Source organism: Zonotrichia leucophrys, chromosome 11 (assembly GCF_028769735.1).
Source record: "Zonotrichia leucophrys gambelii isolate GWCS_2022_RI chromosome 11, RI_Zleu_2.0, whole genome shotgun sequence".
Taxonomy (NCBI): domain Eukaryota; kingdom Metazoa; phylum Chordata; class Aves; order Passeriformes; family Passerellidae; genus Zonotrichia; species Zonotrichia leucophrys.
Window position 1 is genome coordinate 7,790,487 of NC_088181.1, and position 14,221 is coordinate 7,804,707.

The 14,221-nt window shown below is 51.0% G+C and overlaps 1 protein-coding gene across 1 annotated transcript in view; it reads left to right on the forward strand.

Annotated features, from left to right (window-relative positions):
- Positions 1-14,221, forward strand: part of VAC14 (VAC14 component of PIKFYVE complex) — a 58,917-nt gene that overhangs the window by 11,552 nt on the left and 33,144 nt on the right. The window contains exons 10-12 of the mRNA XM_064723373.1: positions 49-103; positions 6,479-6,623; positions 6,913-6,978. Coding sequence (XP_064579443.1) covers positions 49-103; positions 6,479-6,623; positions 6,913-6,978 — 266 coding nt within the window. The remainder of the gene's footprint in view (positions 1-48; positions 104-6,478; positions 6,624-6,912; positions 6,979-14,221) is intronic.

The window sequence follows — 14,221 nt, forward strand, 5'->3', positions numbered from 1 at the left end:
CCTTCCCCATCACCCCACTAGCTGTGTCTCCTGTTTTTCTGCCCCCAGATTCTCTGGATGCATCTGGTGACTCCAGCAACAGTGGTGTCTTCACAGTCACCAGGTATGGTCTGTTTGTTGTTTCAGAGGGGCTTGAGAAGAAGGGAAGGCTTCTTGGGGTAGAGATAATGACTGACAGAGGCTGGGCTGGGAGACAGATGGGGTCTCTTGGGTCCCAGTAGGGTGGATGACTGGGGATGCTCTAGGAGCTGACTGCTTCTCTCTGATGTATTTGCACCAAAATGGCTTGACTGTATGATGAACTGAGGTGCTTTTTCCCTGAAGAGACTGACCCTGTCCATGCTGCTGTCTTGGCAGCCTACCACAGCCCAGGTCTGTGGGGCTGGACCTAGGGCTGAGCAGGTCTTGGCCTCCTGCCAGCCTTTTGTGGCGTTTGTCAGCCCTGCCCAGCACGATCTCTCCTGCAAATACCTTTCTTCCCATCCAGCTATCTGAACTGGGGGACAAATCCATCTGTTCTAATAGCTTTCCTTTCCTCCTGCTGCCTGCAGTTCCTTTACTCAGAGGCAGTGATTTCCAACACTTTAATTGTGCTGATGCTTATTTTTATTTGTTGTTGTGATCCCCAAAATAGGATTGCCTTGCTTTAGCTGCATCCTACCAGCGTGATGCCCATCACAATACATCCAGAGCAGTGCAAGCATCAGCTTTTCAAATTGATGGTCTGTACTCTCTGTTCCTTTTTTGCATTTCTGCACAGCCCAGCTACACCTTGGTCTTAATGATGTCCTTAATTTTTTTCTTTCTTGGAAGTGCAGGTCATTTCATTGGTACCTGAATGTTGGTTTATGGTGGTTAAATTATTTTCCCTGACTTTTTTGTGGTTAGTGTGTCCTGACCCTGCTCAACCCTTGAAGTTTAGCAAGTGCAGAAGTGGATGTGCATAGGGCTGAAATGGGGAGCTAGGTGGGGAAAGAAAAAGAAGAAGCGTTGAGTCAGGAGGATAAGTGATAGCCATGGCTCTGTGCTGAAGATCTTGTACATGAGGGAGAGAAGGAGTGAAAACTGAAGAGGGTCAGAAGCAGGGAGAGCTGGGATGACTTGTCCCAGTGTCACTGAGAGCCGGAAGGAAAACAGCTGGTCAAGCTGAAATGTTCTGTCAGCAACTCAACCACCAGGGAAAACCATCTGGGACAGAAGGCAAGACCCTCCATATCTTTAAGAGACCTGGCTTTGCAGAGGGACTTTTTCCTGAGCCCTCCTTTGCCCTTTTCAACAGGAGACTCCAGGCTTCACCATGGGGTTTACCTGCCCTGTGTGACCTCTCTGCGGGTCCAGTGTTGGCACCTGAATAATTTTCACCACTGCATCAGTTGTGGGGGACTGACAGGGGATTGGGGGAGGGCTGTACACGGCTGACAGGAGCCCTGGACATCTGCCTGGTGCTCCATGCATTGCTCAGGCTGTGTGGCTTGGCTGGAGCTGGAGGAAGGCGGGAGCTGGCACCCGTGGCCCTCAGCAGCCATAACTCACACCGGGGAGCGGCAGCTGCCGCATGCTGAATGCCCACTGGGTGTCAAGGCAGGACTGCAGGACGCCGCTGTGTTGCTGGGAAAAGCTGGAAAGCCTGCAAACAGAGGAAGTTGCAGCTGCCTTTTAAGATGAAGTCACTCTGCTTCTGTTTTTGTTCTTTCCCCCACCCTCCCCCAGCGATCCAGTGAGGGAGCATGGCCGGGCGCCAGGCATGCGGCTCTCACGCCCCCTTCCCCTGCCCTCCCCAGCTGGCTGCAGGGGGACAGTGCTGCTGCAGCAGGGGAGGGAGGACCTTGGTCAGTGGGGGCAGAGGAGATCATGGCCTGGTGTCTGCAGAGGGCCATGTTCTGGGAAGATGGCATCCTGGAAGATGGCAAGGCCTGACTGCTCAACACATGGATGCTGGGCACATTCCTGTGGCCACAAACTGACACACGCAATCCCCTTGCTCCTAAATTGTGTTTAAAAATTCTTCCCAAGTATTTGCCAGCTTTACTTGGGGGAGTTTCCTGGTGGCATCCACTAGGAGATGGAGACTGTGTCTATGCCAAGACAGAATCTGGGGCTGCTGGGAGAGCCTGGCTATGCAGGGCTGGAGGAGTTTTGGGGTTCCTCATGCAGATGGGGGCCCCACTTCTAGCTTCTGCAAAAAGTGTCACTGGAAGTGGACCAGAACCATGTTTCAAAGGCACTGGGTCCTTCTCATGGCCTGGCTGAGCATGCTGCTGCTGTGTTAGCTGGTGTGAGGCTGGATCAGGAAGGGGAGGTGGAAGCATGGCTGCTGGAGCAGAGCCCGGGCTTCCTTCCGTTGGTCTGAGCTGCCACAGGAGAAGATCCAGATGTCTGTCCTGCGTCAGTGGGCCAAAACAGCTGGAAAGTGCTTTTTAGGCTCTTGTAACTGCATTGGTGTTTCAAAACAAAACCTGGACAGTTTGAGACAAATTCCTGATGGTGCTACTGGGCAGAGGGTCGGGCACAGCTGGAAGCTGTCAGTGTTAGGCTGTCTGCATGATGGGTCAAGGTTGATGGGATCACAGTCCCTCACCAAACTAGATAAGGGACATGAAATCTCCAAGAAGAGCCTTTGTGATACTTCCTGGGGCAAGGAAGTCTTCATGCCTTAGGTGGTGGTCAGCAACACATGGACACGTAAAGATATGTGTTGCTCTGCAGAAGGGGCAAGTGGCTGCCACGTGGCTGAACTGCCCAAGCCTGCAATTAAAGCAGGCTTTTAAATGTGGTAGTTAGTGCTTCCTACAAAGCTAAAATAACTCCTGCTTGTGTCATGCTGGAAGTTGCTGTTCTCCCATGCCCAGAGCCTGATACATCTTGAAAGAGCATCTGGAGGTGGGAATACTTTGGTGGAGGATAGGAATGGTGTTGGGTGCTCTGCAGCACCCAGGGGATGGTTGGCTGAAAACAACATGATGCCTTGCTGTGAGCTAAGGCACCAAGCCTGCCTTGGAATCCATTCTCCAGCACCTTGTTTTGCACAGCTTTTAGGTCCAGAGTGGCTCTTCCTGGCCCTGCTCTCCAGCCTGGAGTGAGGAGATGGCTTCCCTTTGCTGCTCCCACTTCATGCTTGGGTGGGTGAGCTGGAGGAGAACCCCAGGCACGCTACTCCAGCCCTTGTCACAGTGATCTCCAGCTTGTTGGACTGGATGCCTCTGCCTAGACCTTGGCCTCATCACTTCCCTGGGAGATCTTGGAAACTGCAGTAAGCAGAAGGAAGCCAAGTGCACTGAAATGAGAGCAATGAAGGACAAGAAAGTGACAGCTTGTGGGACCAATAGCAGAGAGGAACTATTTATCTCCTGGCCACTGGCTCGAGCTTGTTGAGCAGCACAGCTGCCAGCCTGTATGAGAGCTGCCCTTGTGACTTGGACCACAGTGAAAGAACCTGGATATTTCCACCCTTGGCAAGGCCATTTTGCTGGGCTTGCCTAAAGGCTAGATCCTGGCCTGGACCTTAACCTTGTCTAAAAATGGGGTCAGGAAAGCAGCTAGACCAGGCAGGAGGCCAGGGGAAAGATGACAGCTCAGACATTGACAGAGAAAAGGTGACTGCTGAGGAGAGAGAAGGCAGAAGCCCTTGAAGAAAGGGGAGAAGTGAGAAAATTAATTGATAAAGGACATGGAGTGAAAAACATTGCTGTGGGTTGAATGTAGTGGAAAGTAAGCTCAGTCCCCATGCTGAAGGTGCTTTCTGAAATGGGGGCATGTGCTGTGGGATGGGTCTTCTGCCCTGCCACTGATCTTGAGCAAAGACTCCCAGTGTTCAGAGGTGAGAGCCTGGCACAGCCCCCACCATTGCTCAGTTTGCCCTGAAAGCTGTTCTCACTGTCACAGGCGAGCAGCGGGGGCGGTGCCAGGGCCAGGCTCATCCTCGGCAGGAGAATCTGGGCTAGTGGGTTACATGGAAGTGATTGCATCTGACATCTGCCCTGCCGCAGATGCCGGCGCTGGGAGCGGCGTGGCAGGCCCAGGGGATCACATGGATGCAATGCCATCACTGCTGCTCCCTCTGCCTGGGGATTAGGGAGAGCCAGGCTGAGCTGCCAGCCCTGCTCTGGAGCTGCAGCAGCGCTCAGCTGCTGCCATTACCCCTGCAAAGGGGGGTAGCCCGTGACAGTCTGGTGCTGCTCTATCCCAGAGGATTGGTGAGAGGTTCTTAGCCCAATTTCCCATGTTCATAAGACCTCTTTCTCCTTTCATGGTGGTGCCTGGGTTTTGTGCTGAGTAAAGGAGCTGCTTGTCCACCAGCAACCCCCCTAAAAGGTTTATCTGAGCAGCTGTGGACAGAGGGTAGCTGGTGAGGAGCTTTTCCCAGTTGCAATCCCTCCTAGTGGGAGCTGAGCCCAGCAGAGCCACAGGGCAGTGGTGCACAGTGTGGCTGGGGGTGCCTGGCTCCAGGTCAGCCTGGTGCTCCCAGCCACCTCTGGGGTCTGCTCAGGTGGGTTTTGCCTTGAGCCACCCAGGCTCTACCCAGGTACTGCTGTGATGGAAAAGGGGTTTTCACGAGTGATTTTGACACAAACCAGATTGGAAATTGTTCGTAGAAGCAAGATTCTACTGTGCTGTTAGAAGTCCAGCATCAGCAGACAGCAGTGCTGTGGCAACCCATGGCACCCTGCATTCTGCCCACTTACCTCACAGGAGCTGGTGGGATGTTACAGCTTCGAAGCCACCTCCAAACTGCCCAGCTTCAGGCACCAATTCTCTGTGCTGTCCTTTTGGCCTCTTGCTTCTAAAAACATGCATTACCCTGAGGTTTCTTTTTCCCTATCCTGTGCAGGCAATATGTATATTTGGTGTGGAGGTGTTACTGGGTCAAGGTTTCATTCTCCTCTCCATCTGAAGCCCTGTACTGGGAGCATGGCAGGCTATGCAGCTGCCGTGGGAGATGATTTTGTAGGAAAACCAAATGCAGTGTTCATTCAGGCTGGCTGAAGTGAACTAGGATGCTGTTCCCTTGGACATCTCTCCCAAACTCCTCATGCTCTGGATCCCTCCTTCCCCTCAGTTCCGTGTGTCTGAGCATTTCGCCCTCGGCTGTTGTTTCCAACATCAAAGTGAAATGCAATTTGCAGCCCCCAGCATCTGTTACGTGAGGCAGATCAAGCAGTCAGATCCCCGCAGGGCTCTGAGGGGCTGCAGCCTCCTCGTCTCGCCCTTACAATGTGTGTCCTGGGCAAGATCAAATCCTATTAAGCCACAGCTCTACTTGCAAATTATACCGTGAGAAATCTGCCCCTTAGGATTTCTTATCAAACAAGATGCATGGCAGCTCTGTGCAGGCTGGAAAAATCAGCAAGAGCCTGGTCCAGCCTTGAATAATTCAGTACTTTGGGTATGAGGGGTGTGACATGGCTCTTGAGTGCAGCCTCCCCTTGGTGGTCTTCTCCAACCATCTTGATTCTAAGCATTATCTCTCCTTAAATGAGTCTCTTGTGACAAGTGCTTCTCATATTCTTGCTGTCAAGGAGGTGGGAAACCATCAGGTAGATTTCAGGATCACAGTCAGCACATAAAAATGCTGTATCATGACAATTTCTGTGTTGGGATCACCTGTCCCAATGCAGGTTCCAGCTATTAGGGTGAAAAACTGGAGGACCAAGAGCTAAGAGTCTACAGCAGCTGTCCAGTCCATTTCTAACAGAGACAATGTCCTGGTGAACTAAGCAAGTTACTTCCTTTCATACCTTGTTTATGATGAAGGGTTATCCTGATCTTTTGGGAATCAAGATGAAGGTGTCAAGGCAGGGTTGCAGCAGAGAGCTGCATCCCAAACTCACTGCCAGACAGGGCACCATCTGCAGTTCTCAGGACTAACCCAGTGGGATCAGTGGAAGCTGGATGCATGCCTTCATCAGATTGGAGCTGAGTAGACAAGGGTTAATGTTCTCTGAAGGTGTTTGAGCTGGTCAGCCTTGGGGTGGATTCCGAGTGTGTTTTATGGATCTCTAATCTTTGAGCCCCAAATCTGGCAGCTGCACTATGGACCAGTTTCTCACACAGCCATGATACTGTTTTCATTTAGAGTGGTGCCTTCCCACATGTAGGTACCAGCTGCTTTGGGAAAAGTGGTAACACTCAAAGCACTGAAGATTTCTGTTGCTTCCAAAGCTTTATAAGAAAGGAGAGTGACTATTTACATAGGTAGATAGGAAAAGGGGGAACAGTTTTGAACTAGGAGAGATTTAGGTTAAATGTTAGGAAGAAATTCTTTATTCACAAAATGGTGAGGCACTGGCATGGTTTTCACAGAGAAGTTGTGGATGGCCCATTTCTGGAAATGTTCAAGGCCTGTCTGGACTAGCAACCTGATATAGCGAGGATTTGAGCTGAGGTGTTTGATGCAGCCTCTGGAATGTTGTAGACTTCCCCACCATGGGAAGAATGAGTTAGATGTTACGCTGAACCAGCCTCTTCTCTTTCCACGCAGCTGTGAGAGGGTACAGGTGACCCTGAACCTGGATGGAATAGTTCAGGTGCTGGACTACCACCTTAGTGATACATCCATTGGGATGATGACCAGAATTGCAGTCCTGAAGTGGCTTTACCACTTGTACATCAAGACTCCTCGGAAGGTAAGCTGGGGACTCAGCATTCAACTGGGTTTGTCAGCTCCCAGCCTGTTCCATTGCCTTGACAGCAGTGCAAATTGTCATTGTCTTGGTAGTTTTGCAAATGTGTGTCCACCTGCCTTTTCTGAGAAGGCTTTGGCTGCCAGATACCCCATAGCTTGATGAAGAAGAGCTCTCCAGCTCAGATGGAAAGTGCTGGTAAAGCTCTTGGCAGCCTCCCACAGGGCAGGTGTCCTGTGGCTGGGCATGACCAGGCCTGTAGGACTGATGCCACCCATCCTTGTGCTTCCAGATGTTCCGACACACCGACAGCCTCTTCCCCATCTTGCTGCGGACCCTCTCAGATGAGTCAGATGAGGTAGGTGCTGCAAAAATCCTGGAAACTTACTGTCTTCTCCACATCCAGCTGGGCTTTGGGCTTTTTGGCAGGACTGAGGTATTTTGTGAGGCTTGGTCAGTCTTGGCACTGAGGGGTTTTACCCTGTTGGCCAAACTGAAGAAGACTCAATGCAGAGCCTGCAGGTACTTGCCCAGCTGAAAACTCTGCTGTCTTGGTGGTTCTCTGATGTATAAACATTGTTCTCCATCTTTGAGAGGTGATCCTTCAAAGCCAGCTCCTAAGAATCCTTTTTACCTGCCTGGGAAGGCAGATGGGGCATCACCCATGGGACTGGGGTCATGGTAAGAACCCTGTTGAGTGAGAGTTCTGGTGCTCTCCAACAACTCTGTAAAGATGCAAGGGGGATTGTGTCCAAGCTGGCAGTGCCAAATCCATATTCATGAGGCATTTAAGCAGCACCCACTGCTTGGACAGCAATAGCAGCATTGCCTGGCAGGGCTGCAGTAGATGCCCAGTGGCATCAGGTTGGATGGGAACCACTCAGCATGGAAGTGAGCAAGGATAATCAGGCAGCAACCTGAGCCAGCTTGCTCTGCTGTTGAGCTCTTCATCTCCCAGCTCCCAAGGTGTTGCACCATTTTCCTGCTTCCTTGCCTTGCTTCTTCACCCCTCTTCTCTGGTTCCAGTCATCTCAGTTTTGGTGGTGGTGTTGTCTCATCCCCCTGTAAGTTGTTCCCTGGAGCATTTCAGTGCTTGGGTGGGAGGCCAGCAGCATGGCCCACAGCTGGCCCGGGCACTGGTAGAGCCTCCACCATCAGCTGGATCCTCTTGCCCAGTACTACAAATGATCCTGGCTGGTTTCTCATCCCAGACCTTCCTCATGGAATAAAAATCACACACTGTTCTGTGCATTACATGCTTAGAGCACCAAACCCCAATCCTGCAATAAATCCCATGTGTGAGGGGTCATTAAGAGAGGAGGGAAGGGAATGAGCAAGCAAGGGAATGACTTGCAAAGGCAAGCAACTGCCTGGCCATTTTCCATCTCCTGCTGCTTACAATGCAGACCTTTCCAAAAGAGTCCCCGAGCACACATCTGCCTTTGCAACGCTCTAGAAAGCCTGCATCTTGCAGATAGTCTCTCCAGCTTGGCAGGAGATCTCTGTGAGTCATGTTGCAATTACACTGCTTATTAATATTTGAAAAAAACAGTGAAGAAAGGACCCTGGTGGTGCATTTCCTCCATGTGACATAACTGGGAATGGCTCAAAAGTAATTTTAAGCTGATTTATTTAATCCTGGCTTCTATTTATTTAAATGTTTGGAGGTGGCTTTTTTTTCTTTTTTTGTAAGGAAATCCATAGACGAGTCAATCCATTAAACACCACCACTCAGCTGGCTGTCAACCAGATTTGCTGCTTTCTGCACAGGAAATAGAAATGACTGAAATAGTAGGGAGGTTTTGAGCTGGACGTTCTTGGGAGTGATGAGGACACTCTGAGCTAACTGACCTGCTGTGTCAGTGCCTGTTAGGAAGGGGGATGTGGGGTGCTTGCTTAGCCAGTGCAGTATTTGTGTCCCATGTCAGCTGCAGGCTGTGACCCCTCCCCAGCAGCTCCTGGATAACAGCCTGGGGATCACATGGTCAGCATGGGGGCCTGTGTGAGCTAAACATCAGTGCTGATGAGAGGCATCTCCCTCCTCTTTCCAGATAAGGCTGTGCACGTTGTGTGGTGTAGCATGAGGTGTGGACACATCTTCAGAGGGGTTTTGTGCTTTATCCTTTGACACTGCCCTCCCCAAGGGAACCTGCTCAGCAGCAATGTCAGTATCGTCTTTATTCCCAGCAAGGTTGAGCATCCTTCTGTAGTGCCTAGAGTTCTCCTGGCTCCTGTACACAGTTTGGAGGCTACCTGTCATTCTGCTGATGTGCCCTGGAGCAGTTGTTTGTCACCAGCTCATCACCAAAGGGCAATCTGGCTTCAGAGGGTCAGTGCTAGTCTGTGCATCAGACTGCAAGACTGTACTCAGGCACCTTATTTTTATGGTCTTGTCTTGCTGAGCTGCTCTCAGTCTCTCTCTGCATTGCCATAAATGATCAAGCTCAAAGCAAAGGAAGACTCATGGTGGATGGAGCCAGATCCATGCCCCTTAAGTTCTCACCCCTGTTTTTGTCATTCAAGTAGCACAGGGTGTTGCACCACCTCCACTGTGCTGAACAGGGGCCAGTAACTCATGATGCATCTGCAGTGTCCTGAGTCATCTCTGCCATCTCTCCTATTCCCCTTCCTACCCAATTCTCCTGTGCCAGTAAAGAAATGGTCAAGAGACCTCGTTAAGATTCACAAAGGCAGCACAGAGAAGTTGGAGCAGAGCTGAAGCAGGCAGTTCCCTTTGATATGTAGACAAGTCAGGATCCAGGATTCCTCTCTGTCAGATGCTGTGCTGCTGCACTGCGTCACCTCATGCTGCTTCCTGTGCTTTCCTGACAGGGAGATGTTCTGTCCTGCCTTTGAGACCTGGTTTTGAAGGCAATCTATGAAAGCCCTGCTTAAAATTTGATGTGCTTGAAAACTTCCTTACAAGACGTAACTGGATCCTGCTGGGAGTGGGTTTTTCTGCACTATCTGCTTGCTGCCCTGGTTGAAAAACTGATGTTAGGAAGGATGAAAAGTTAGGAAATGCTGTTTGGGAACAGTGAGTGGGACCTTTCCACCTGCAGGCTTAAGGCACCCCTGCTGAAAAGAAGACACATTCTTCAAATTGCCTCCTTCTACAAGTTCAAGGTGCAAAGGCAGCTTTGGATGTAGTCTCTCAGGTCCCTGGATTCTGAATGGATCCAGGCACTGAGCTGAAGTGAACACAACAGGAGCTGAGGCATCTCTGAGAAAACTGCAAAGCGGTGACGCCACTCGGTTTCTTTCTTTGCTTTGTTTTCGTTTTTCCGGCTCCAGAATGAAATGGTTTCTTTATGGCTGAACATGTTCCTGTTTGCTTATCTGCTCCCCTCCATCTTGTTGGGGGTTGAAAGTTGTGCTGGGACTTTTGTCTGAGTCATGCAGGAATGACGCATGAGGTGGAGCTGGTGTCTGATGTGAAGCAGGATAGACTCTGGCTTCCTCAACTCTGCTAACATGAAAACCTGCCCAGTGGCTGGGCAAGGCTTTGAGTACAGAAGCACTTCCTTCAGAAGTCTCCTCAAGAGTTGGTGACCTTCTCTAGAGAGAGTGAACTAAGCCTTGGCTGCTGCTGACTTTGGAGGGCAGGTTTAGATAAGTTACAAAGAAGAAATTCTTCCATGTGAGGATGGTGAGACACTGGCACGGGTTGCTGAGAGAATCTGTGGCTGCCCCATCCATTAAAGTGTTCAGGTTGGATGGGGCTCTGAGCAACCTTTTCTAGCAGAAGTTGTCCCTGCCAGTGGCAGGGGGGGTTGGAAACAGATGGTCTTTAAAGGTCCCTTCTAACCCAAACCATTATGTGGTTCTCTGATGTACTTGAACCTCTGCATGACCCTCAAGCCAACTTCCCACAAGAAGCTGAAATGTTCTACCCCCTCTTGGGTTTCCAATATTAAACTAGAAGAGAAGAAAACCCTGGGATGGTGGTATACTGATAGTCATCTTTTTCCTTTGCATGTCCCGCTGCCGTGTCTCACTGCAGCACTGCAGGGTTTCAAAGCCAGGTCTGTGCCCTGCTCTGAGCTCTGCTGTCACACTGAATCCTGGCAAACTTCTCCTGTCGCACCCAATCCCAGTACAATGACACTGAACAAAGGCTTGTGCCAAAGCAAATAGCTGTCTTAGTGTGGCTTGGTTTGGAGCTTTGCTCTGATGGATTTAGAGCCATTGTCCTCCAGCTCCTGGCCTTTCACCTGCCACAGCTGAAATATTGTGAGCTGATGCAAAGCAGAGGTGTAAGCTAAAGACAGCAAAGAGGAGAACTGCAATATATGTATGCCTGACTTTATTTAAACTTTTTTTGGTGGTAAAGCTTCTCTGGAGGGAGGCTCAAAGCTATGAGGTACTGAAGCAAGGAGGCAACTGGTTCTTGAGAGGGACCCTGAGGGTGAGCTTGGGACTGAAATGGGGTATAAGGAAATGTGTGTAATTCCAGTCAGATAGTGGAAAATGCAGTTAGCCTGGTTTGCCATAAGTGGAAGCAGCTTGTAAGCTGAAGTGGGGTGATGCTTTCTCAGTGGACTCAGGACCACCTGGTTTAACAATGATCTATGTGCTGCATCCTGCAGAAATAGGAAGTTTCTTTGTGGAGAGTATGATCCATAGGGAGCTTCTTGGCTTAGCCCCAGTTTCAGACCACAATTTCCTAACTTACATATACACATGTATATGCAGTTTATGTGTACAGTGAGCAACTGGGGTAAACTGGCAATCTGGGCTTGAGGTGGTGCTTGTAGCATTCCTGGGTGAAGTTATGGAGCAGACTAAAACCACAGAAAACCTGACTGCCATGCAGGACAGGCAGTCTCTGTCCTGGGAGGCTGACTTGGAGAGGGTCTAGGGTGGGATGAAGATGTAGGATGCAAGATTTGGTGAGCTGGCCTTTGGGTGCCTGGTTCCCTGTGTGCAGAGGGAGGTGGTGGGTGGGAGACAGCAAATAAAAGCAAGCCCTTTGCCTGTCATGAGCTCTGGGACTGTGGGTGTTGAGTTTAAAGGGTTTGCAGGCATCCAGCCTCCCACAGCATGGCCTGATGGGATACTCCAGGGCTTTCCCAGCCCCATCCACCAGCTGAACCTGTGTTGCATCCTTCCCTGCCCCCAATGCATGAAGAAATAGCACTTGTGGCACTTCGACATGGTTTGGTTGTGAGCATGGCGGTTGGACTCCATGATCTTAGAGATTTTTTTTTTTCAATCTTAAGGATTCCATGACTCGATGATCCTTGTGGGTCTCTTCCAACTCAGCATATTCTGGGATTCTATGATTCTATGAAATATCTCCTTGGCATCCTGCCCTGACTGGCATCAGGTGGCATGTAGAGCTCCCATGTGTGCTAATTAAACACATTTAAAGGGGTGCTCTGAGCTGTGACAGTGTTGGGTGCTGCAGGCCTGGCCCTCACACCCCCAGCAACAGGGACAGTGGGGGATTTACAAAAGCAGGAGGGTGGGCAGGGAGTTTTCAGGTTTCAGCGTGGCTTGGGATGGCTGTAGCTCTGTTACCAAGGGCCTTCCCCCACTCCCAGCTGTATTTGCTGCTGCTGTTAGCATGTGTCAGTGTGACCTGGCAGGGTTTGCCCTGGGGAGGAGAGGAGAAGCCCCCAGGCCTTCTGCCTTCCCTCTGCTCCCCATCCTCTCCTGGGAAGGCAAAAAAAGTAGATCTTGGCAAGATCAGAGGATAAAAGTTGCTGTGTTGGGGACCTAAAAAGAGGTTTGGTTAAATTGGTGTGGGAAGATTAATGATGGGCTTTCTTTTCTTTTTCTGCCTTTAAAGCTGGAGGCAGGGGGGATGCAAGTTTGCTTTTCACACTGTGTGTGTCTGGGGCTCAGCCAGCCTTGCTCCTGGCTGCTCCTGGCTCCAGGACTGCCTGCCCATGCTCACCTCCTTCCCTGGCTACAGCTAAAAGCATTGGAAGGAGGAAAAATATAAAACAAATGGGGCTACATTTATGTTTTGGAGAAGGAGAAAGCACCCAGCAGCATCCTTGGCTTTTCCTTATTCCTACTGGGTCTCTCCACCACCTGCATTGCCCGTCCTGGAAATGCCATGGGGGTTTCCACAGCCTCCCAGATTTTTGGGCCTCTTTGAAGTGCTTTGCAGCCCTTCATGTTCTTGTTTTCTGTCTTGGTAGTATCTTGCTTCAGCTGAATTCCCATCTTCTCCTTGGCAAGAATAACCTGATCTAGAGTGCCCCATTTCATTGCCCAGGGAATATTAGATGTCCACTAGGACATCCAAGGCCATCCAGGAGCATCTCCCTGATGCACACAGGCATTTTAATTTATTCCTGTTTTTCACAGCTTATCTGTAAATACCAGCAAGGACAGCACCTTGAGGAGCCAGTCTTACCCTCCCACTGCATGTGTCACAGGAGCTGCTGCTGCAGCCTGCTCTGGTGTCCTAGTAGTCATCATGTGCCGTGGAATGCTAAGTCTCACTCCCAGGGGTCTGCAGCACATTTGGGGTCCCCTCCCCTTCCTCTGCTTTGGGCTGGGACCAGCCCAGGGTTTTGACAAGAGGCAAATGCCCCTCCATCTTCCAGGCACTGCTTTGCACGCACAGGGAGGTGCATCCCACCCAGCACACCCCATCCAGGGGCTGCTTCCCCCTGTGCCACTGCCAGCAGAGCTGCTCTCAGCTCCATTCAACCAGAACAAGCAGCAAATTAACCTGACCTAGATCGGGAGAAGCTGACAGTTGTGTGTGCCCTCAAAATCTGTGCTCTGGAGGCAACGCAGGGAGAAATCTTGCCTATTCTCAGAGAGGAGAAATAGCTGCTTATTTATAACTGTCTGGAAACCTGCTTCTCATTCCCTGGCCACCCAGAGCTCATCCTCTTCCATGCTGCTCTTCATCCTTGTGCTGGGAATGGCTTGAGACATTGGACAGGTCTCCCCATCCATCATGACACTGCTTCTCCTGCTCCTTCCTATTTACACTAGCCAGGCACACGTTTGCCCACAGCAGGGCACACTGTCCTATGTCTCATCCCCACTGGGAAACCTTCCCAGAAATCCCCTTGGGATCAGAAAACGCTCCTGGGGGCTGATCCTGCGGCTGGCTGTCCGGATCACACCTTTGCCTGGCAGCTGGGCTGGGCTCTGCCCTCAGCTCCAGCGCTGTGGGTCCGAGGGCCGCGGGGCTCCTGAGGGATGGGCCCGGCTGGCTCCTGGCGCAGCCGGCCGTTGCCATGGCAATGGCAGGATATTGCTTTCTTGCAGCCTCCTGGCTCGCACAAAGCCAGCCAGCTCCAGCTCTGCTCAGCACAGCGATGTGCAGTGCATACCAAGCACTCCTGCCTTTCCTCTGTCCCCAGCTGGGAACCCTCTCCAGAGCGTGCGGGAAGAATCAGCGGGAGCTGGAGCTTCCTGCCTCTTTCCCACGGCTGGAAAACCCCAGCTCTTTGCTGCCTGCTCTTCCTCCCAGTGCTCAAGTACTGATCCCTCCTGATTGTTACTTCCTCCATGTTTTTCAGTGGCAAAATTCAGCCTATGCTGCTTTTTCCGCCTCCTGCCTGTAACCTGCCACAGGGGGGATATTCCTTAACCTCTCCAAAGCTGTGCGCTCCTTGGATACCCTC